The 23,647-nt window shown below is 39.3% G+C and overlaps 2 protein-coding genes across 2 annotated transcripts in view; one reads left to right on the top strand and one right to left on the bottom strand.

Moving 5' to 3' along the window:
* TMC1 (transmembrane channel like 1) overlaps positions 1 to 10,596 on the bottom strand; it is a 388,569-nt gene extending 377,973 nt beyond the window's left edge. The window contains exon 1 of the mRNA XM_032634496.1: positions 10,491 to 10,596. The gene's annotated coding sequence lies outside the window, so the exon portion shown is untranslated. The remainder of the gene's footprint in view (positions 1 to 10,490) is intronic.
* A 128-nt stretch (positions 10,597 to 10,724) lies between these two features.
* On the top strand, positions 10,725 to 22,727 carry ZFAND5 (zinc finger AN1-type containing 5). Its single transcript, XM_032634497.1, has 6 exons — positions 10,725 to 11,909; positions 16,115 to 16,272; positions 16,699 to 16,810; positions 17,459 to 17,562; positions 20,279 to 20,404; positions 21,068 to 22,727. The coding sequence occupies exons 2-6, from the start codon at positions 16,122 to 16,124 to the stop codon at positions 21,214 to 21,216; spliced, it is 642 nt and encodes a 213-aa protein (XP_032490388.1). The 5' UTR covers positions 10,725 to 11,909; positions 16,115 to 16,121; the 3' UTR covers positions 21,217 to 22,727.
* The last annotated feature ends 920 nt before the right edge of the window (positions 22,728 to 23,647 follow it).

Raw genomic sequence — 23,647 nt, forward strand, 5'->3', positions numbered from 1 at the left:
ATAAGTAGAGGAACATTCCAAGAAAAGGGAACTAAGTTCACAAAGGTAACAGATACAGGAAAGTAATGCTTTGTTCTGGGAACTGTGAAAAGCTTGGATTGCCTGAAGAATGGGTTCTGTATAGAAGATATGAAGAATAGGCCATAAAGGAGAGGGCTTCTTATAACAGGTTAATGCATGTGGACTTTATTCCATAGGCAATAAGTAACCTTGGAAGGTTTTCATTATCAAGGGGATACGTAATAAAATAGAGCTTAATACCAATAATATTTTACTTTTGTATTGATCTTTATTTTATTTTATTTTATTTTAAGACCATGCCACACAGCATGCGGGATCTTATTTCCCAGACCAAGGGTCAAACCCGAACCCCCTGCAGGGGAAGCACAGAGTCTTAACCACTGGACCACCAGGGAAGTCCCTTGATCTTTATTCTTTACAAATTGCTTTTACATACATGATCTCATTTGATCCCTGCCCCAATTCTATAGTGGAGGTGTTACTACTACTTGTCAGTAGAATAATCTTTAAACAAGACATAGGCCCAGGTCTTATATGATTTCAAATTCAATCTGCTTCAAATCTACTTCCATTGTAGGAAGACTGATGTTTTGAAGTTGTGTGCAAAATACACTAAAGTGAGAGGATACTGAAGGCAGTAGGGCAGCTCCTGAAGAACAAAGGAACTGCTGAGACAGAGTTGGCTTTAGAAGCCAGCGTTTAGCCAAGTAATCGAAAATCAATGAGCAGGCTTCTTCTCTTCTAGAAAGTTTGACTCTGCCACGAAGGCACAGGAACAGGATTACGGAGATGATCTCAAATTTCTTTAAAATTGCCCCATGGTACTGAGCACTGTCCTAGGCACAGAGCGCTGCCAAATAGGTGCCTGGGGCATTCATTCCTCTCCGTGGGCACTAACACTACATGCCAAGGACCGGGAGAACCTTAGTCCCTACAGTGTTCTGAACTGTACTACCTGCTTCCAATTGCCTACTGCAGACCCAGATCACATCACTCCAGCAGAATGAAATCAGATGCCTCTTCCAACATGACAAAGATATGTTTGTTTAAATGACAACTGTAGGATTCCACCAAGGACATGTGGGCCATGTGAAAACTGGAAGCACAAAGCTCACAGCTGTTCATTTCAACAGTCAAGAGTGGACAACTGGTAAGAATCCATACAATTTTTTTATTGTTTAAGTCTTAGGTGCTCTTGTTTTTCTAATAGCTTCCCTGCTAACGATGCAAATTTGATCTCTCAAAATAAGGATTTTTCAGGAAAACATCTTTCATATGTTAACAAAGACGTGATTGATTCGACTTCTCTAACACTGAAATATAAAGTGATCAAGATGAAAATTTCCTAACATCATATTACCTTTAAAGGTTATTCTAAAATAGTTAAAACATTAAACTCCAGCTTTGTTTCAAGGCCCCCTCCAGGTTCTGTCTTGTCGTAAGCTGAGCTTTCACAAGACTCCAGCACTGACTCACTCACCTAGTTCAGACCTTTCTTCAGGGTCCCTGAGTAATGCTGATAAAAGTGTTAAAGCAAAGGATTAACATCCCTCATCCCAATTCCCTCAAATAGTAGTTTTCTTTTTCTGCTTTTTGTTTGCTTATTGTATTTTAGCTCGAGAAATCCTATCTTTACAAGAAATCTTTTGTTGAAGTCCACTATATACAACTGCTAAAAGCAGAGCTGTAGTTGAAGGAGACAGGAAAAGAGGTGAGACCTGATTATTTATCCTCCCTTGGGCCCAAAGCCTTTGACTGGACACAGAATAAAATAGTTGACCTTAAAGATTTCTGAGGTAACTTAGAATTTGAGGCATGATCTTCAAGATTTAGGAGCATAAAAACACTGAGTTAGACCAACCTACTGAGTGTGAATAATAGAGCAGTCTACTTGATCGCTTCAGTCATTCATTCTTCCCACAATTATTCACTGAATATTTACGAGGTGCCAGGCACTGTTCTTAGCGCAAGGGATACAGCAGGAAACAAAAGAGACTAATTTTGTACTCTCATGGAGCTTAAAAGATAGTGGGGGGAAGACACTTAATAAAGACATAAATAAAAGTAATATATGTTTGATGTGATAGAAAATAGATATGAAGAAAAGTAAAATAGGATAAGGGATAGTAAAAGGGTATACACGTGTGCGTGTGTGTGCTCTTTTATGTGGTGAGTTGGGAAAGGCCTCCCTTGTGAGGGTGACCTTTAATCGGGGAATCAATAAAGTGAAATATCTGGAACAAGAGCTATTCAGCTGGAAGAAACAGTAAGCAGAAAAGCGCTGAAGCAACCGAGTGCTTGGCATGTTTGAGGAAGAGCGAGGAAGCCAGAGTGACAGAAGCAAAGCAATGAAGAGTGACAGCAGTAGAAGATGAGGTCAGGAGGATATCAGCTCCTCGGGGGAAGAGGCCAGATCACCCTCAATGTTGCTCTGCAGGCGCCAGCTGCAAGTTATGGAGTGGGTGGTCAATAAACGTGTTGGAGAGACTCAGAAAGTCCATTGTTTTAATAATAAGAACAAATCAAAGAGTATATATAATTTCTTAGTTCTTCCATGAGAAAGTCTGAGGTGGAAATTTTGTAATGTATTTGTCTGATTAGAGTCCAGAACATCTTCTCCCTCCCTAGTGACCCCTGCCATGGGGACAAAGTGCCTTCAGTGTTTTCAGGGCCACATCTCCCACCAGTCAGTTTCTGATTTTCTTATTGCTCAGATTACATAGGATGGCATGTTCCAAGGAAAATGATGACTAGTGAAGAATAAACAACATTAATAGATAAGATCCCCTGGCACATAGAAATCACTTTTAGATCAGAAAAGAAACAAACTGTTGCAAAATCAATGACCTTGCACTGTAGCTCTGAGCTTCACAGAATTCTGTCAAGTGTAGTTTTGGTCAATGATGTCACTCCCTCAGCTACTTAGAGCTGCATTAAGCACAATTCCAGAGCTAAACTGATATTATGAGGTAAAAATTGGTTGACTCTTTTACTTGTATTTCTAGGAGCAGGCCACTTTTAGCATAATTTCTTAAGAGGAACAATTTTCAAATGAGGTTTTATGGCAGGCTTTGTCTTGTGTTTCTTTTTGTAAGGATAGCCATAGTCTCATCATTCCCTCTCTTGGGACCCACCATCCGCCAAGAAACATGACTGATTTCCTGGTTTTCTAATCCCCTTTGCAATTTGTGAGTGAGATAATAACAGCAAAAAAGTCATTCTATTTGCAACTCTAAATATATCAAGATTGCCAGACTGTTCAAGAAAAAAATGCAATCTTTGCTTTTAGATTTTTTCTTAAAGGGACATTTCATCTTTGTTGTAAGGAAGCTAATTCCAGACCACACACCAAAAAAAGCCATAAATCTGTGCAACATAGATAATGAAGTAACTTAGACTGTTGACTGCAGGTGAAACAAGGAAGAGTAGAATATTTTGTAGGCCTATTATGAGCAGAAGCAGGACATTACATTTAAACTGCATGACATTAAAAGTCAAAAAGGATAGGAACTTTTGCTGTCAGAGAGTTTGTTTGGTTTGGTTCCTCATCAGCATCCTTTGTGCCCTGATATATTAGAATGCAAGCCAAGGGGTAGGCCTCTTATCCTTTTTACCTTTTCCTGTCTCACGGGGAAAGGTACTGACCCTGTGGATAGGGTAAGTCAGCAGCTCTGACCTTACCATTTATACAGCTGGATTTATGAAAAGATATTTATTCACTGCCAGTAGTTCACAATGAAGGTCCTGCCAAAGTCCTTGGTGACCATGAGGCAGGTCATCCACTCACCTGCTCCAGGTATGATCTCCCTCACCTCACCTTTCCTCAAAATAAATTGTACTTGGACTATGGTGACCAACCATCTAGGATTGCCCACAAGTGAGGGATTGACGGGGACCTGGGACTTCTAAAGTGCTAAAACTGGGAAAGTCCCAGGTGAAGCAGAGGAGATGCTCACCCTAAGTTGGATCCCCACAAAGTATGAAGCAGCTCTTGACTAGGAGCTGTGGACAGTGGGCCTTGGTAGAGTTGCACTGCTCCCTTTTACCACACCCAGGGTAAGGCCTCACTGTCCAGGCCTTTGAGGAACACCATGTAGAAGTCCTCTCATTTGTCCAGTACCAGGGTAACCTCTGACAATTTCCACGTTAGCAAAATGGGGATAATAATTGTGCCTACTTCCTAATTCTTCTATGAGAATTAATTAAGTTAATATTAATATGTATAAAGTGCTTACAGCAAAGCTTGGCACTTAATTAGTGCCTAACAAATGTTACCTACTGTCATCATGGTCATTAGTTTCTGGATGGGAGAGAAATGATGCAGGACTTCACACTGTAGTTGATTCTCTCCTAGTGAATCTTAACCATCTTATGCGTATTATCTTTTCAAAAGTGAAAAAAGAAAGAGAGAGGAAGGAAGGAAGAAAGAAAGGAAAGAAGGAAGGAAGAAAGAAAGGAAAGAAGGAAGGGAAGGCGGTAGGGAAGAAAGGAGGGAGGGAGGGAGGGAGGGAGGGAGGAAGGAGGGAGGGAAGGAAGGAAAGAAGGAGAGGTTACGGTTAGTAAAGTCAGTTAAGATTTATCTGCTTTCTTAAAAAGTAATTCTACCCACAAGGACTGACATTTGAGCAAGGTCAAAGTCCATATGAAAAATATTTTTTTAAATGCAAACAATTGGTATTAATACATGGCATTTTCAGAATAAGTTACTGCTCTTATCAACATTGTTTATCATAGTTTAGAAATGCAAATCTGACCATCCACCAGTAGGATAATGATTAACATAAATTATGTTACATCCATACTCAAATTTTGTTAATTGAATTTGTTAAAATAAATAAGGTCAATATTTATGCACTGATATGGAAAAGATCCCCAAAGCATACTGTTGCAGAACGATATATACAGCACAATCCCATGTATGTAAACAAATCACAAAGACGTCTGTCTCTCTCTCTCTATAAGGACATGAATGCATAAAATAAGGTTTGAAAGTATAGACACATAAGTACCTAAGGATTATCTTTGGGAAGAGGAGAATGGGTTGGGGGTTGCTTGAACAGGAGACTCATTCTTATATTAAAATCGTGTGCTGCTTGAAATTTATCCTCCGAAGAGAATATATTCATATACTATTAATACTTTGTAATTTTTTAAAATAGCATAATAAAACAGATGTAGAATAGATTTCCACCCCAAAATTCTTTTGTTATTTTCTCCTTCTTCTTTTTCCTTCATCCTCAATATACCTCCAACATAGGAAAACAAATTTGCTGTAAATGGCAAAGCATCCAAGTTACTGCAGATGAGGTGTATGGCATATAATCCACTAACCGATAATGAGAGTTGACAATAGTAAAGAGACCACAAAATTATACCCAAGTACAAATTGAAAGAAATAGCCACCCTGTTGAATACGTTTAGCAATAAGTTCTAAAAAAAATGATGGCTGTTTTTAACCAGTGGCATCCTAATAGTCATAGAATACATTTAAATGGAAGACTAAAGTTATGTTTTTCTGAGGTCTTTGCAAACTAGATAATGGTAATTATCTGGATTAAATCTTGTATCATGATTTTAGGGAGGTTGGGATGGGTTACTGTGTGAGCACATCCTTTCGTAGCATTAGCGTTATCAGTGCATAACCTGAATGCTGAAGATGCTGTCTAGAAGACTTCTGTGCTGGGTGGACAGCTGAAGAGGACCCTCTAAAAGTTTGTAACTATGACTAGTTTAGGAAAGGTATTACTGCATTGGAAAGGACTTGAGCCTCAAAGACTGACCTGGGTTTGACTTCACTCTTCAATAACAACTATATGATTTGAGATATATTACTTATCTCCTTGTACCTCTGCCCTACCTCTGTCAAAAAGCATAATCATCACTACTTCAAAGGATTATTGTAAAAATTAGAAATAAGGTATATAAAAGCACAAAGTAAGCACAAAATAAATACTAAATATATTTGCCTGAAACTTATATAGTTCCTTTAATCCTTATGCAGTTACACTGTTGTACTGGTTTTCATTTTTTTAAATAATTTATTATGAATTTCTGGCTTTTTATCCTCTTTTAAAATTCTACCTTAACTATAAGGTCAAGTGATTACAAAAGAATAAAGCTTTTAAAAACAGTTAATGAACAGAAATTTACTCATTCAAATATGCACTCAAAGAAATCATGGGGTCTTATAATTGCCAGGGGCTGAAGAAGTCATCTGGTTGAATCTAACTCCTATTGCATGAATCCTTTATTTCATACTCTACTCCTGAAGGCTTCTCAAAAAGAAGCATGCTTCTTAACCTCTAAGCCAGAAAAAAATGGGGGGAGAGAAGTCTTTTTGAAAGGAAGAGCTGGACTAGAAGAGAAGCCACAAGTGTACCTGGAGTATCAGCACCTACTTCTTTTTAGCAGAACCATTGCACCAGGTGATAGCATTTACATCTATGGAAGTGAGTGAAATCACTCTGAGAGTATGTGCAGTAGAGAAACAAAGAGTGCTTGGGTGCTAGACTTAAGGAATGCCACATTTAGAAGTTGGATAGAGAGGTTAGAATTGGCAAATGAGACTTAGGAATTGCCTCTTAGGTTGGAAGAAACTATCTAATCAGAGTTTCTATTAAGGTCACAGTTTTGGGTGAGATGAGTGATATACAAGATATACAAGTGTGGTTCACACTATAACAGGAAATATAATTATGACATAAATTAAAAGAGGAAATGCTCCTGGAGAGCAGCAGAACATTGAACCACGGGACAGAAGGCTAGAGTGAAATTCCCAGCTCTGACTCTTAATAGATGTATGACATTGGACGGGACACATGAGTTTGCCCTGAGCCTCAGTCAACTCCTCTGCAAAAGGAGAGATGATAATACCTATCTCAATGGGCTGTTGTAAGAGTTCATTGAATTAATGTATTCGAATATACACTGTAAATGAAAAAATGTTACACAAACTCTCCTTTTAGAACTTACATTCTTCCAGGACAAGGGCCCACCCTACCCATTTCTCTCTTACCAGTTTTCTGATTGAATCCTGACCACCCTGATGGTATCTACCTGCTTTCTGTGATCTTTTTCTGTTGCCTGACAGCTAGGGCCTTAGTGCCAATTACCACTGCCCCAGCTCTGTACCATTCTAGTTGCTGTGGGGCACTTGCCAAATCACTGACCCCATTCCTGACTGTGTTTCTGGCCCACCCACCACCTATGAACCCAAGTTATAACACGCTCCAAAGTGTTGTTTCAGAGCCAACCCCACATACAACTACTGAGATTCAAATTACATACTTAACATCTATACCTAGATTGTTCAGTCACAAAGATTTCCTAAAGTTCTTGAGACCAAAGTACCTTGTGTCTTACAAAGGTGATATCCACAGCAATACACACACACACACACACATATATATATATATATACACACACACACACACACACACACACACATAGATATTCATCGATTTCCTTCACCTTAAGTTCTTAATGTGCATAAGTAATAAAGGCTTTTGTTCATTTAAATAGTCGTAAAAATTGTTTATGGTTATGATGAAAATATCTGGATTGTGTCTAAAAGTCTCCTCTAATTAGGTAAGCCATCCATGCCATTTATTTGAAGATTCTTTGATCAAGTTGTTTTCACTGAAATTAAGTATGGCTTTAACACTATCAAAAGGTCTACACAGTAATTAAATTGCTACTGTTTTATCATTTCCCCGGGGAAAAATACTCAGCCAGTCACTTGCTGAGCTAGGTCTAAAACCAATCCATTATTGGACTCACTGATACTTTAATTATTATTTAATTACTAATTATTAGAGGAAAAATTTTAAATTAAGTAATGGTATGTTCTACTCTTAATTTTTTAATTAGTTGATTTGCTCTAAATACAATATTATATCCTTTCAGCCAATCATTTTGAAAATAATAAAAATACAATTGAATCTTGTTACCTTGACCTTTGAGATCTGGGAAGGGGATAAAGAAGGAGAGAGAAGAAGGGTACTATGTGAACATCAAATGACACCTAACGGTTTTTAAAACCCCAGCAAAGACTTTGCGCTTCACCAAGCTCTACTCAAGCACAGAGAAAAAATGTAATACCCATGACAGGGTGTTACAATCATGCCATACATAGAAGCAATTCTTATTCCATAATGGAAAGCTCCATGTCAAACTAAAATAACTCTAGGTCTTTTATATTTTACAGTGGACTAATAACCTCTATTGCTATTTTTAAAAGATGTCAGTTTTCTACTTTCTAAGAAATTGAATTAATTTGCTCTTCTCCAATTATCAATCCCCTTTTTTGGCTCATCCCTAGATTACAAAGAAAAATGTAAGTGAACTTGTAATGACTTTACCTGAATTCTTAAGCAGAATACAAACTGTTCCAACTTTCTCATATGACATGCCAGTTTGCTATAGTTAACTACTTTAAGGAAATAAGCCTAGTTCCACTGGTGATGGAGATGATTGGCAATGGAACTCAGGTTTGGGTGAGTTTTCAGCATCCATTGTCATTGGTTATATGCTCCCATGGCATTCTGCACCTTTCTTTCAAAATATTTACCAGCTCATTACATATTTGCAAGATAATATTGTTAACGTCCTTCTCCCTAATATGACAGTAAGATCCATGAGAACAAGGGTAAGATCAATTTTTTCCCACCAATATATATTCCAGCACCCAGTTTAGTGGGTATCTAGAATGTAGCAAGTGTGCAAAACATTTTTATGGAAAAAATGAATAAAAAAATAATTGAGTTAGTATTATTTTCAAGGAGTATTTAGGAATGGATCAGTACCAGTTACTTGGTATGTTCCATGTAATGAAATTCTACAAAAGGTATTTCTTGAACAATCAATAACACCACATTTTGAGCACACACCACTTTCTCCGGTATTTTTTGCAGAGGCTGGTTTTAACCTTCTCTGATGACCATGGTGACAGCCCTTTTGCATACTATATTAAGAGCATTCTGCTATATATTTTGTGTTCTATAGTTTGTCTTTACAGACCAACTGATAATTTAGAACACCAAAACAAAAACAAAAATACTCCTTAGAAGCATATTCCCTAATCTGTTACACCAGAAATATGAGAAAAAAATTTTTTTTAACTTTTTCTCTTCACATGGTGTGAACATCTGATTGAGAGATCTCTTACAGCATGGTGGGGTAAGTCAATGGTTCTCAAACTTGAGCGTGCATCAGAATCACACGGAGAACCTGTTAAAACACAGATCACTGGACAAACCCTCAGAGTTTGTGATTCCATAGGTCTGGTGTGGGGGCCTGAGAATCTGTATTTGTAACAAGTGCCCAGGTGATGCTGATGCTGCTGGTCTGGGGACCACACTTTGAGAACGACTAGTGTAGGTGCTGGAAGGGTAACCTGCTAAAACTAGGTTCAATACCAGGTATATTCCTGGTTGAAATAGTCTCATAGAGAAAATTATAAATGGTTGGTAGAGAAGACAAGTTATCAGAAGGGGTTACATATTATGCAATACATTATTAAATAACCAGCTTGCCTTATTACTTAGCTGGGTTTTTTTTTTTCTTTCAATTTCACTCCTTCAGGAATTATGGTTTCACCTTTTAATAACTAAAATGGGAGGAGGGGGAAATCTCTAAGTTATTTTTGTCCTCAGTAAGAACCACCTCCATTGATTCCCTGTCCTTTAGTGCCGCAAGGGAGTCACTTACCCTCTTTATCACTTAACTGTAAAAAATGGATATGTAGTACCTATCTCAGTGAATTGCTGTGAGGATTAAATGAAACCCTAAATGAAAAATACTTAGCCCCCAAAATGGTCTGTAAATGGTAGCTTCTATGTTTTTACTAATTTGTCTACTCACTCAAGAAAGTAAATTTCAATGGTCCTGGGACCAGTGTCTGAAACTATCAGTGTCTGAAACTATCAACACTTATATTTCTAACACTTTAATTGCCTACAGCAATAACTCTAAATTGTAAAGAAAAATGTTCAGTTATGTTCTAGGGATTCCACTTACTGTGGCAGAGAACTGTTTGATTTGGAAATTTTGGCACAGGGCACCAGGACAGCATTCTCCCAAATACACAAAATTATAAAGAAGAATCACCTGAAGTACTACTTAAATATTCAAGTTCCTGAGCTCCACCCCAGACTACCAAAACTATCTCCAGGGGAAAGGCCTAGGTGATTATTTAAAAGTAAACAATTATTCCAGGTGATTTTTCTTATCACCAAGTTTGGGAAGCAACGAAGGGACCTCTCACTCCAGTCTAACGGTGGCTATTAGAAGCCCTAGACATCGTTTCTATTTATTCATTAGGCCATTGTTTACTAGAAAATTTACTAAGTCCTTTCTGTCTTACTACTTGTGTTTTTTGAGTTGAACTAAAGTCACCTGGCGAGGCCAGCTGCAAGTGGGTTTTTTTGTTGGTGCTTTGAAAAGCTTCTCCGTGTTTTTAGTTAACTCACCCTTTCAAACTAGTCGGGGCCTGTGCCTCATTTTTGAATTGCCCCCTTCTGAACTTCCTCCTGCAACGTCTCCTTTTTGACCTCTCCCTCGGGTCTAGCTTGTTTGTTCCTTAACTTCATCTCGGGTAGAACATTCGGTGCTTTCCCAGTTCACGAGGCTCTGCTGGAATAGTCCATTTCCAGGGATTTTACAGGCTGGCCAAAACAGTTTGCTCAGAACGGTGTCGCCGGGGCCGAAGACGGGCAGCAAGTCGGCGGAGCACTTCCTGACTCTGCACAACCATCCGTGACCTCGGGCTAGCGAGCGAGCAAGCGAGCGCCTCTCGCCCCGCTCCTTCCTGGGAGCATCAGGGGCAACGCTCAGGCTGGACTTCAGAACCGAAGGCGAGTGTGAGGGAACCGGACGGGGGAAACTTCATAAACAGGCGAGAAGACCCAGAAGCTAAACAGCAGTTCATTTTCTCTTCTTGAGCCGAATCCTTCTAACACGTTCTTGTTGGGTGGGGAAGGGGTGGGGAGTAAGGAGGAAAGGGAAATGTCTGCCAAAGGCTTTAAACAAAGCGTGAGAACTCAGATGGCGAAAAGTCGGCTTTACTGAGAAAATCGGAAGGAGAGAGGCTGAGGGCGGACAATCGGGTTAAAAATAGAAACGCATCCTCCACAGGACTACTTCTTTCCAACTCCACCCTGGGGCCAGCAGCCGAGTCAGTGATTCGGCTCCGCGCATAGGTAGCGCGCTCAGGCTCGGCCCCGCCTCCCCGGCCGGGTGACTGGAGGCGGAGGCGCGGCGTCGAGCACGTGACGTCAACGCGCTCCCCGCCGCAGCCGCCGTCGGGGTTTTCGCTGACGCACAGACCCCGCACCCCCTCCCCTTTCCCTCACTGCCTGAGCGCCGGGTGGAGAGGACGCGTCAGTTGACTGGAGCGCGGGCCTACGTGCATCTCCTTTTGGGGTTCGTCGTTCCCTGGAGCTGCACACCTTCCCCGGCAGTAGCAAAGCGACAGAGAGCGCCATCCGCGGGCCATTGCGGCGCCCAGGCCTAGCTGCGCACGCCCCGCTCGCCCTCGGAGTTGGCCAAACCCGGCGCCGGTGGAGGCGTGAGGCAACGACGGGCCGGCGCCGCGAGCAGTGTTAGCCGCCGCGGCCTTCGGCCCTCCCTCCGCCTCCTTCTCCGCCCCCCCTCGCTTCCCTCCTCCCACTTCCCGAGCTCCGGCGTGTCCCGGCCACGCTCGGTGCTGCTGCGGGAACAAAGGAAGACCCCGCGGCGGCGGCGCCACCTCCGCCTGCAGGTCTGACCCGCTCCCGGCCCGCGGCGGCGGCGGCGGCGAATTCAGGGCTTCCGGCTCGCCCCTCCGTGAGGGCTCGGCCCGGTCCCACCGCGCCGGCGTCGCGCGCCAGCCCGGTTCCTGCCGCCGAAGGGTGAGTAGCACGGGGCTTGGGGAGGGCGCCCGGCTACTTGTGGTCGGCCAGGGTGGGGAGTGAGGGATTCGGGCGCCGCGGGCCTCCGACGAAGGCCGAGCGGCCAGCGTATGGCGGCGTCCGGGGGAGGAGAGCACGCCAGCCAGCTCAGGAAGCACAAAGACGGAGGCGGCATTCTGCCGTCGAGGCCGGAGGCCTAGTTCCCTGTGCCCCGGGCTCACTCGCACACTCATGGTCGGGGAAACAATGCCCGGCGTGCGGCCTCCGGGGGTTCGAGGTCTGGGCCTCCCTCGAGTCCGTCGCGGCCGCCTTCCGCGGTGGCGCCCGGCGTGGGCGGCCAAACCCGGAAAGACAAAGAGGCGGTCGCGGCGGCCGCGCCCCCAGCCCCTTGCCCGCCGCACCCCCTATCTCCGCCTCCTCGGAGGGGCCGTTCAGGGTCGGGGGTAGGCGCGGGACCGGCAGGGTTAGGGGCCGGCTTGGCTTGCGGAGCTGCTGTTCTGCATGACTCAGTGGTTTTTGGAAAAGGCCCTGCAGTGCTTTCCTGAACGAGGCCTTGGCTTGAAAGGGCATGGCGGTAGGGATGGGGGACCAGTGGGACCCGAACTTGTTTTATAATCCGCTGGAACGTTGGGTGAGAGGGGTCTTCTCTGTCGTGTTTTAGTTTTACCGATGTTGCTGCGTTTCTCGCCCGAGATGCCTTTCATGAAGGAAATGGAGCACCTTCCCCTTTGTTTCGTGCATTTAGGCTGAGGAACATGAAATTCTTTACTCGCTTTCCACGCACTCCGTGGAGCTGTGTTTTGGGAAAAAGTCCGGGTTATCTTTATTGAATGACTGCCTTCTAATAATCTAGTCTAAGGGCACATTAGGGTAAAGTAGTATATAGGTCATAGAGCCACTGTTCTTCAGCTTGGCCATTCAGGTAACTTACAGACTTTTTAAAAAAATCTAAATGAATTTTATTTTACTCCTTATTTTTAAAAGTAGGGTTTTAGAACTGAATTGGTGAAAATACTGCAATTTCATTTTTCAAAATTTTCTTCTAAAAATGTCCCCCTCTAAAAGATGTTTAATTCTTCCCTATTTTCTATCTCTCAGGCCCGGTATTAAGCCTGAAAAGGAGCCTTTAAAAATCACACTAAATGTCCATTTAGCAAAAGGGAATTGAGATCTGGAGAGTAAGGGCTTGCCCAAGGTCACTGGCTTATAGATTAGAAACTAGAACTCTGGTCTCAACTCCAGGTGGGCAGGCATTGTTAAACGTCTTTTAACATTTTGTGCACCTGAGAGAAGTAAATTCCATAGGCATAAAAGCCTTTTTTATTCATATTTGAGGCTGGAGAATTTTTCAGTTACATGCTCCTGTCTTTTTGGTTTTGGTTTTGATTTTCCTATGAATTATAGGAAGCCACAAACTGTAAAAAAATAAACATTTCAGCTATAAAAACTATAAAAATAAACATTCTAGCTATACCTGATAGAGCTGACATGATGAATGCTCAAGTTTCTAGCAACTTTAAAGGTAGTAAATAATAATGGTATTGTACTTTTCTAAAATACAAGTGGGGAAACACAGTACCTAATGGCACTCATCCCCCACACCCACCTCAAAAAAATTGCCACTAATCATGAGGATTCTTTCTGCCTTGATGCTCTTCACTGTGCTTGGTTTTTATAAACAGCCCTGACCATTTGGCTTCATGAGTGATTAATGATGCTTGCATTTTCTAGATTTAATGTGAGATCATTCCCTGTGTTAGAAAAAATCTAGCAATCTTAATGGCATCTTTTTGTTTTGTTTTCTTATATGAGCGCTGCATCCTTAATTCTTGGGGTTGTGTAGGAGTTGGCAGGCTCTGAGATAAAAATAGAAGCTGATTTCAGAGGCCTCTGTTGACTAGGCTTTATGTGAGAGCCTCCATCCCGCTCACCCTGTCACATTGCAGCCTTGTGACAGGCTGAAGCGCCCGCCCATGTGATCTAAGCTTCTGAGAAATATTAAGGCAAGCTGTGCTCTTGTGGTGGCATTTAAAAGCTGGCTTTCTAGGGGGGGAAAATCTACAAGATGAGATGCCATGTAGAAGACTGATGTCCCAGTGTCTCTTGTGTTTCAGTTTGGAGGCTGTTTATCGTGACTTGAAGAAGGTAGATGTGTTTTCTGAAGAAAGGTGGAATACTTTGCATGTGAAATCATTGGGTGAAATTCCCACCCCCATTTATATAAACAAAAGATTTTAAGAATCAGATTAATATTAATGTGGGTTGACTTTTAGGCCAATTTACTTTTAAAGCCACTGTTAGATGATACTAGAAGTTAGTATAGCAAGTGAGCTAGCGTAATTCTTAAGCTGGCTTCAAGGAATGGCCCTGCTTTTTGTGTAGGGCAAAGATTCACATACTTTGCATGGTAGGCATGCAAATACACTCTTATTTGAAGCATTTTTTGTACATGTTATACTCAAAATTTTAAAAACCCAGCTGAAAGTGTTTATTAGTAAACTTCCTAAGTGATGTTGAAATGTTTACACTACCTTGATCCAAAATGAGTCAGCTAAATTCCAGTTACTATTTAAAGAGATAGTGTCAACTAAATTAGTACTATTATCTGAAGTAAGTTGCAAGTATTGGTCACTTTCAGTACAAGTTTGATTGGCTTGAGGTATTTTCAAGCTTGAAATATAATGGATTTTTGCTAACAAAAAGAGAGATTACTATCATTTAGATTGTTGGAATAATTGTCAGGATTCAGGCCAGGTCAAGTTTGGTTAGTCCTCTTCCCCCCTTTTTATAATTTTGGTAAAAAGTGTTAATACTTGTTAAAACATTGCTTTTAATAACTCAAGAGTGTATCCTAGTATGTGGTGGTTGGAAAAAGCAGTATGAAATTCTAGGAAGTAACAAGCTGTAGCTGAAAGTACTTTCCTGCACTTATTTGAAAAGTTCATAACTTATAAGTCACCTTCATAGTCAACATTAAGGTACAGTTAAAGGAGAATGACCAGAATTATTGCACATAATCTCCCCTTGATAAAATGCTCTGAAATACGCTTTTGGTACATTCATACATACTTTAAAGGTGACATGGAAACCTTCCAGGTTTTAAATTTTTTTTTCTTAAATATTTATGTCTGTTAACTCAGGAAATTTTACTAAATTTAGCAAAACATTACTGTTTGTGCTAATTTTAAGAAGGCTTCTGGAAAAGCAAGGGTATGCTTGCTATATAAAGCTTTTTCTGGTAACCTAGCATTAAATATTAACCATTACTAAAGGTTGTGTATATTGCTTTATTTTGCCATATTGAAATTGAGCTTGGAAAGGTTTCATTATTTTCTGTCATGAGGCAGACAAGTGCTTGTTAAAAGTTTTAATAGAGCCGTTGGCTGAGAAATCTATGGCTGATAATTTGTACATTATAGGTTTCTAGGCACTGACTTTAAAGTATACTCAGACCCAGATTTCTCATGTCAAATGTAGAACAAAAGGAATTTCCTAAGCAGCTTTTTCCTAAATTCTTAAAGAACTTCACTTTTTGGTGCCAGGGTAACAGGAAAAGCTAGATGATCTACCAGCTCTCTTTTCAGTCTTCTGTAAAGGTGTTGCAGCATTTAAAAAGTACAGATGCTCTGCCCTGTAGCAGAACTGAATTACTATAGGGCCCACGTATGTTCAGATGTTAGTTTTAAGAAAGCTCTAGAGCTACATCCAATATACAGCTAGTTTAAAGAACAACTAGTAGATATGAAGAGTCAGTAGTTAATTGTGATTATTTGAAATAATCTGCCTGTAGTGTAGGAGAGCAGAAAGTGATTTAAAGATACCAATTGCCAAAATTGATTTAAACATAATTCTGGTATCGGGAAGGGTGACCTTTTCACGAATTACAGAAACAGTGACAGGTAAAATAATACATTTTAATGTTTAATGATAGAATTTTTTGTCCTAAAAATGTGAAGTCATGATAGTTCATTGTTTATCAAGCTAAAACAGTTCCATTCATGTTTTATAAAGGCAACAAAATATTCATAATTTAGCCTACTGTCTTTTAAAGATTAACACAATTGGGGGCTTTGTTAGAAACAGACTCAGTGTTTAGAAATGACAAAGGTACAATAATGACTATCATACTAATTTAGTGTTTTGTTTTTTGTTTTTTTTTTTACTACTTGCTAGTTTCTAAAATTTTTGTTTTGTTTTGTTTACAGGAGAAAAATGGCTCAGGAGACTAACCAGACCCCAGGGCCCATGCTGTGTAGTACAGGATGTGGCTTTTATGGGAATCCTAGGACAAATGGAATGTGTTCTGTTTGCTACAAAGAACATCTTCAGAGGCAGCAGAATAGTGGCAGAATGAGCCCAATGGGTAAGTTGGTTCCAAGAAATAACCCATTTGAAGACCTGGTGGACAGAAAATATAGAACCAAGAGTTGGGGCCTAAGACTGAGAATGAATCCTGAAAGTCCAAGGAGAGAAGACTCGAGAAAAGCTTGAAATTTAAAGCAATAGTAGCCCAAGTACTTGGAATGACTACGTGAGGAATGAGTGACCGTCTACAAGCATCTTCTAGCTTTTTCATTTTCATGTTTGAGTACATGTACTCACTGGATATGACTTTTTAATATATATTTTTTGTTGTTTGGATATCACTTAAGTGTAAGATTCTGCAGCACAGTGAAAGTACTTAAGTCACTAACCTAATTAAATGCAAGTATTTGTTACTTATTAATAGTTTTGGTAATGAGTGTTTGTAGTGTTGCTTTGTTTCTTACCAATCCTTTTTTCTAAATAGGGACAGCTAGTGGTTCCAACAGTCCTACCTCAGACTCTGCATCTGTACAAAGAGCAGACGCTAGTTTAAACAACTGTGAAGGTGCTGCTGGCAGCACATCTGAAAAATCAAGGTAAGATTAAACATTTCTGGGTTTTTATAATAATACAGGGAGGAAATAAAAATAAATGACATTATAATTATGAATGTTAATAAATAATGATGTATTACATCATACATATTGCATTATAATAAGGCTGTTAATACATTAGATGCCCTTGGCTTTACATGTGTTGCACAATTGGTGATTATTCCAGTGTCCTTTAATATATGATCTTGTAGGTCATTGAGTAAAGATGTGTATTAACAACGCACTCCTGAACAACCTCAAGGATACTGTGTTGAGATGCTGTGCTTTTATTTCCTTGTAATTGAGGCATAATAATTGTAGAGAATGAGGCTCTGCAGACTATATTGTAATGCCACATAAGGCATTCTGGCAAAGCTACCCCTTTTGCCCTTAAACAAATCACAGGCACAGCTAAAAATTTCTAATTGACTATAATAGAACATCGTAACCTATATAAATATGCAGGCTTGAATTGATGAGCCGTTCATCAAATTGCTTTCCTTATTCTCATCCATCTGTGCTGGGCATCTTGTTTAGATTATTTAGCTCCATTTGATCACACTGGAAATAATATATGTTGAACTGACAACTTACTGTCTTTCCAAGAAGTACCCTTAACATCTTTAAAAATGTTTGCTTGAACTTAAATAGAAATGTGCCTGTGGCTGCCTTGCCTGTAACTCAGCAAATGACAGAAATGAGCATTTCAAGAGAGGACAAAATAACTACCGCGAAAACAGAGGTGTCAGAGCCAGGTATGCTTTTTGTTTAATACTAGTTCAGTTCTGGATTTGGTAGTACAAGAAAGGGTTGGTGGAGGGATTCTTTCCTTCCCATTGAAGGACCAAAGAGGAGAGAGAGCTATAAAATATAGGCCAAGCAAACCACTATCTTTAAAGTACCTTGACGTGTAAAATAGTCACTCTTTAATCTCTTCTTCTTTGCCCATCCCCCCTTGCCCCTGCATCCACAAATCAGCAAAGTTTATAATATGAAGACTGAAAATGTCAAGAATTTAATGAACTGTTTACCAATATATTTTAAAAGTACCTAAATCATTAAAGAAGGTATTGTTCACAAACGGAAGAAATTATACGGACTAAATTCCAAAGCTGTGGAGAAAAATTTAATAATCAAAAGCATTAACTATTCAGTCTTGATATTGTCAATACTGTAGAAAATAAGCAAAAGAACATACCAAACACTAAAAGAAACTTTTGAAGAAGTGTGGGATCCCTATGGGAGTTTAAAAACTCAGTGTGGAAAGGCATTTTGGTTTTCATTAGTTAGTGACTGAGTCTATGCTGAACTTACATAGCACAACCAGAAGTGCTTTAATGTTGCCAGAAGATTGACTTGTTTGATTTATCTGCGCTAGACCCTGGAACAATGATCTATATACTCTATGGTGCACATAGTGCATTTGATCAATTCATGATTTCCTGGTATAGTGTTGACTGAACACAATATAAAACTTTATTGTGAGCTAATAGTGTCAGTGGATGTGTAATCTGCTTTGGAGGCTTGCTTTTGTACGTGGCTGAGCTTATGTGAACCATATCACTCTTAATTGATACATTTAAGATGAAAATTCTTAAGTTGGGCAGGTGAATCCATATTTGGTATTTTTGAGTAAGTTCCATCCTTATGAAAAACTGACCAAATTAGTATTTGTGAGGCTTTTGTTCTGTTTCATTTGTTTTTGTTTTTTTAAAACACAAAGTGACACTGACCTTGGAACAGTACTCTTTTGGATTAGTTCTATAGCTATTCTGTGCATTTATTATTTCTTAGTAGGCGTTCTGTAGTTCACTGCTCTGCCTTTTCTGTATCATTTTTCTCTTCTTGACTGACCCCCGCCCCTCTTCCCTGTATGTTTTAGGAACCACTGTCCAATTTTCAGGTGTGGCCAAGGAAGTATGGCTGTCACCTCCCCAGCACTATTCCACAGATTGTTCTTTACTGTTACACCATCAGGAAAAATTACATTAACGTTGCCATAGTAGATTATTAGGAATAAGTAGTAGCTAGAATATTACTGTTGGTCTCATATTAGACTGTTAATCTCACTGGATATATTACTAATGCAAATGAGTTATAAATTTGGAGGTAATTTTACAGTACCTATTAAACCAATTGGTTTGGATTTATGCTGATAGCATTAGTGTTGACCTATTGTTAGGCAGTAATTTTAGTATTGTATACGTTAATTTGCTATTGGGGTTTGGATTAATAATAAAACTCAGCTTATAGTGCTTCTGGTTTCACTGAGTTTTATAAAAGTAGAATTAAATTTTGCTGTTTTGTTTTCAATAACCTGGTGGTAATGTGAACTTTAAAACAGTAATCTGCAATTTTATCTTTATATTGACAAATTCCATTGATGTCATGAGTAAACTTAAAACTTAGATCTTTTAGGTGGAGAAACAGGGACTTTTAAAAGTAGGTCATATCTCTTACTGTCCAAATTTCATACCCATTTTATTTTTATTTATTTATTTATTTATTTTGCGGTACGCGGGCCTCTCACTGTTGTGGCCTCTCCCGTTGCGGAGCACAGGCTCTGGACACGCAGGCTCAGCAGCCATGGCTCACGGGCCTAGCCGCTCCGCGGCATGTGGGATCTTCCCGGACTGGGGCACGAACCCGTGTCCCCTGCATTCGTAGGCGGACTCTCAACCACTGCGCCACCAGGGAAGCCCCATACCCATTTTAGATAAGTATCACAAAGTAAATTACAGCTGTGCTCTAAAAATTCTTGTTTTGTCTCTGGAATCCTTAATAGTCTAAAATCAAAGCTTCACAAGTACTTACACTGTCCTAAAGACAACGTTGCTGATCTTTCAAGTTTTTTTTTTTAATCCTGCAGGTTTTCTATGTAAGACAATATAAAGCACTTATTAAAATGGCACAGTAATAATTGTGAAATTTTGGAATCTAAAGTTAATTAGGGGATTAATGACTTGGGTTTTACTTGTCAAAATTTATTGGGTTTATCTACACAATTTTTCTTTTTTCTATCAGTATAAAAGCAAAATGACTTTATAGCTAATTACCTCAGAAGTTGGTAACCTTATTTCCTGAATTTGAACTGCCCTAATTTAGAAGTTTGCATTTAGGCAATTGGAATATGGAAAAGCTGAGCAGATGACCACATCTCTCAGGTCTTTAAAATTTAGAATTAGGATTTTGTTTGCCAGGACTAGAGTGAGTTTAAAGGAATTTGAGTGGAGTGATAATTTAATAAAATTTACAGGAGCAGGTGGTATTAATTGGCAAGAAATTCTCAGATTTGAAAGAAGTTCTGATATTAAAGTAGAAGATTGTTTTTAAAGTACATGTTTTCAAGAAAGATGACTTAAACATTTTCAGGAAGAATCTTACTGTTTCTCTTGTTTTGTTTTGGTCTGGTCTTAGATAATTATCAGCCAAACAATTGACAGACTTCTAATTTTTACCCTTGTTTTTCAGTTGTCACTCAGCCCAGTCCATCAGTTTCTCAGCCCAGTACTTCTCAAAGTGAAGAAAAAGCCCCTGAGTTGCCCAAACCAAAGAAGAACAGATGTTTCATGTGCAGAAAGAAAGTTGGCCTTACAGGTATTCAGGGAGCTCCTAGTTACTCCCTAAGGGACTGGTCAGTCTTACACATAAAACAAAATGCCCGACTTTGAAGAATAGAAAGTTTTCAGAGTAGACTGGAAAGAGGACAGTGAAGAGAAGTTGAGTTTGATTTCCATTGGTTTGTCTAGTCATATGAAACCCTTTCCTAACTTCAGGCCTTCTGAATTACTTCCCTTTATCGGATTGATAAAAATTAATCCTTTTTGATTCTTTCCTTTGTTCTGTTCTCCTGGGAAAAAGATAGCTGAATTAAATAGTAAGCACCTACTTTGAACCAGGCATAAAATGTTCTAGATACATCTCAGAACTGTATGTGGTTGTCTTTTCCTAGCCTTCACTTGAGGAAACATTACCCAGTTAACATACGGTAGGACTAGAATTTAAATTCAAATCAGCCTGACTCCAGAGCCTGTGTAATTTCTACCCTGTTTGGTACCTACAGGAGTTTATAGAAGGATAGTTACTTAAATTTCTCACCATGTCAGGGGAGGTTAGGAGCACTTTCAGTTTAAAGTGACAGACTCTTTAATGTTGCAAAGAGTCATGAAAATCTGCTTCCTTTTCTATATTGACTAATGCTTTTGTTTCTTTTAATTGCTACAAGTTCCCAAGTGACTCTACTTCCTCTTGTATGTACAGGGTTTGACTGCCGGTGTGGAAATTTGTTTTGTGGACTTCACCGTTACTCTGACAAGCACAACTGTCCATATGATTACAAAGCAGAAGCTGCAGCAAAAATCAGAAAAGAGAATCCAGTTGTTGTGGCTGAAAAAATCCAGAGAATATAAATTACTACTTGTGAAGAGACTGATAACTTTGTTTTTATTTTAATATATCGTAGGAAAACATTAAAGAGCAGATGCATGGCCATTTTCCTTTGATGTTCTCCAGAGTTTTACTTTACACTTGTCTGTCTTATAATTGATATTTTAGGATGTGTGGGTGTTTGTTACAGGCAGAATTGGATAGATACAGCCCTACAAAATGTATATGCCCTCCCCTGAATAAAATTGGATGAAAATCTGCACAGCAAGTTGAAAACACAGATAATAGGGACAAAATTTAGTTCCCTTGTGCCAAACAAAGTACGTGAAATATCTGCATGTTTGCAGCATATCTGCCTTTGAGAATGTAATCAAGGTATAATCTCTGGCTAGTGTTATGTGCCTGTATTTTTTTTTTTTTTTAATGGTACACCAGAAAAGGACTGGCAGTCTACTTCTACCATAAACTTTACCCTGTTAATTTCCACATTTTCCTTGGAAGCGGGAAGAAAGCTATAAAGAAAGCTATCAGACCTTTCCGTGAAACCAGTGTTTTGGTGCCATATGTAAGCCTGGCTAATTGGTCTTCTAAAAGCTGTCAAATAAGACATTCTTTGGAAGGTACACATCATAACTGGTTATAAAGAGTAAAACAGATGAAGCCAACCAGGGTCTTGAGCTATCTTTGAAGCTTATCGTGCTGGCCTGCACCAGAAGATGTCTGCATTACTCTCATTGCTAACAATATTGTGTAGCACAGAACTGCACTAAGATTAATTTGTCTACAAGAAGAAGTTAAAACTCTACGTTTGGTTTTCACATATAGCAGCTCTATTGAGTAACATGCATCTGAATTTTAATTTGCAAGGGTATCTGAATAGTTAATTTTTCATGTGCATATTTTGTTGAATTGTTTTGGTTCAAGAAAGAATGTTTAAAGCTTTTTTAAAGACTTCAGTTCTTAATGTAACTGTACCCTTCTGCATGGAAAATCATAACCAACATGGCTGCGGTAGACTTCTTAGTGGTATCCAGCACCACTTGCAGAGGGCTGCTTTATCATATTAATTGTACTTGGGTGTAGGACTCTAGTGTTCTTGGGTGTATTGCATGGGCTGCATTATCTACAGCATTGTACAATAACAACTAGAAGAGGCAGTATACTTCACTGATGCTTGTCTGGTAATATCACTTCTGTGTTATAATGGAAGGTTTTTTGTGATGTATGAAACTTGTGTTTTTTATATATAAATGCGTATAGTTAGATTGGTGTCGTGGTAATGCCTGTTTTCATCTGTAAATAGTTAAGTATGTACACGAGGCACTACTTCTGATTTATTGCAGTGTTCAGTCTTAGTTTTTACTTTTACTCTTAAAGCATTCAGTTTTGCTTTCAATTTAATGTACCTTAGTTCTGAGTTAGATCTGCAGATGTGTACAGATAGTTCATATTTATGTATTGCACATAATCATGCTATTCAGCATTGATGCTGTATTGTATTATGTAAATAATAAAAGCCATGTACAGAGGGAAACTTCCACTTGTTCATTGGGTTTTTAAGCCATAGTTAGAAATCCTAAAGGGGGATAATTAGAAAATGTTTCATATTGAACTTTTTAGTTGCATTTGTAGACTTTGCATGGCTATATTGTAAATTTTTTTCCATTGCCATCCCTGAACATGATATATTCAAGTGAGAGCCATGAGATGAGTGTTGTAAAACATCGTAAATGTGGTACATAATAGGCAATTTAATTTTGAAGAAATGAATAGGCACTTTTAGGGTTAAAACAATCTTAGAACTTAGGTCATAATTTTTCAATCCTCCTATCTCCCTTTTCCTTTTTTTTTGCTTTATAAATGACACTTTAGGCATGACAGTGTGTTTACAACAACAGACATAGTCTTGTTTGGGGTTTGGTTCTAATGTTGAGATGGACCCGTGGGCTTGGTCTTTGCAGGTGTCACGTGAGATAATAAAGAACAAGGGATAACGACATGCTGACTTCCAAAACGCAGAACCATGACCTCGCAATGATGGGAGTTTGAAATGGAAATGCCCAGATGATTCACTACCACCTGTCAGTATTTTGAGAGCTGCTACTTTTGCTTCAGGTGAGCGGAAATGTATACTATATGAAGTAGGATGAGGGTAGTGTCTCCTGAAATATGAAGGATATTGAAGAACCAAAATTGAGTTGAAAATAATGGTATTTAGAAGGCAAACTTAATTTTTATTCAAAGTTTTAAATAAGACTTATTTTCCCTCAATGTTACCACTGTCAGACATTTGCTTAATAAATTTTTAAACCTTAAGGTTTTGAAGTCCAAGAGTGGTACGTTGGGGATAAAGAAGACTTACATGGGAAGATGATGGACCTTTTGACTTCATTCTGTAGTGGTCTTTGAAATAAGTAGCATGAGATTGTGGTAATAAATGTTTCCATAATCATT

The sequence above is a fragment of the Phocoena sinus genome, chromosome 6 (assembly GCF_008692025.1).
Source record: "Phocoena sinus isolate mPhoSin1 chromosome 6, mPhoSin1.pri, whole genome shotgun sequence".
NCBI classification, from domain to species: Eukaryota; Metazoa; Chordata; class Mammalia; order Artiodactyla; family Phocoenidae; genus Phocoena; species Phocoena sinus.

Excerpts from the sequence above, each read along its gene's own strand:
- ZFAND5 (XM_032634497.1), top strand. The coding sequence starts at position 16,122 with ATGGCTCAGGAGACTAACCAGACCCCAGGGCCCATGCTGTGTAGTACA. Across the intron at positions 16,273-16,698 it reads TGGCAGAATGAGCCCAATGG|GGACAGCTAGTGGTTCCAAC; the intron begins GTAAGTTGGTTC and ends TTTTCTAAATAG. Across the intron at positions 16,811-17,458 it reads AGCACATCTGAAAAATCAAG|AAATGTGCCTGTGGCTGCCT; the intron begins GTAAGATTAAAC and ends GAACTTAAATAG.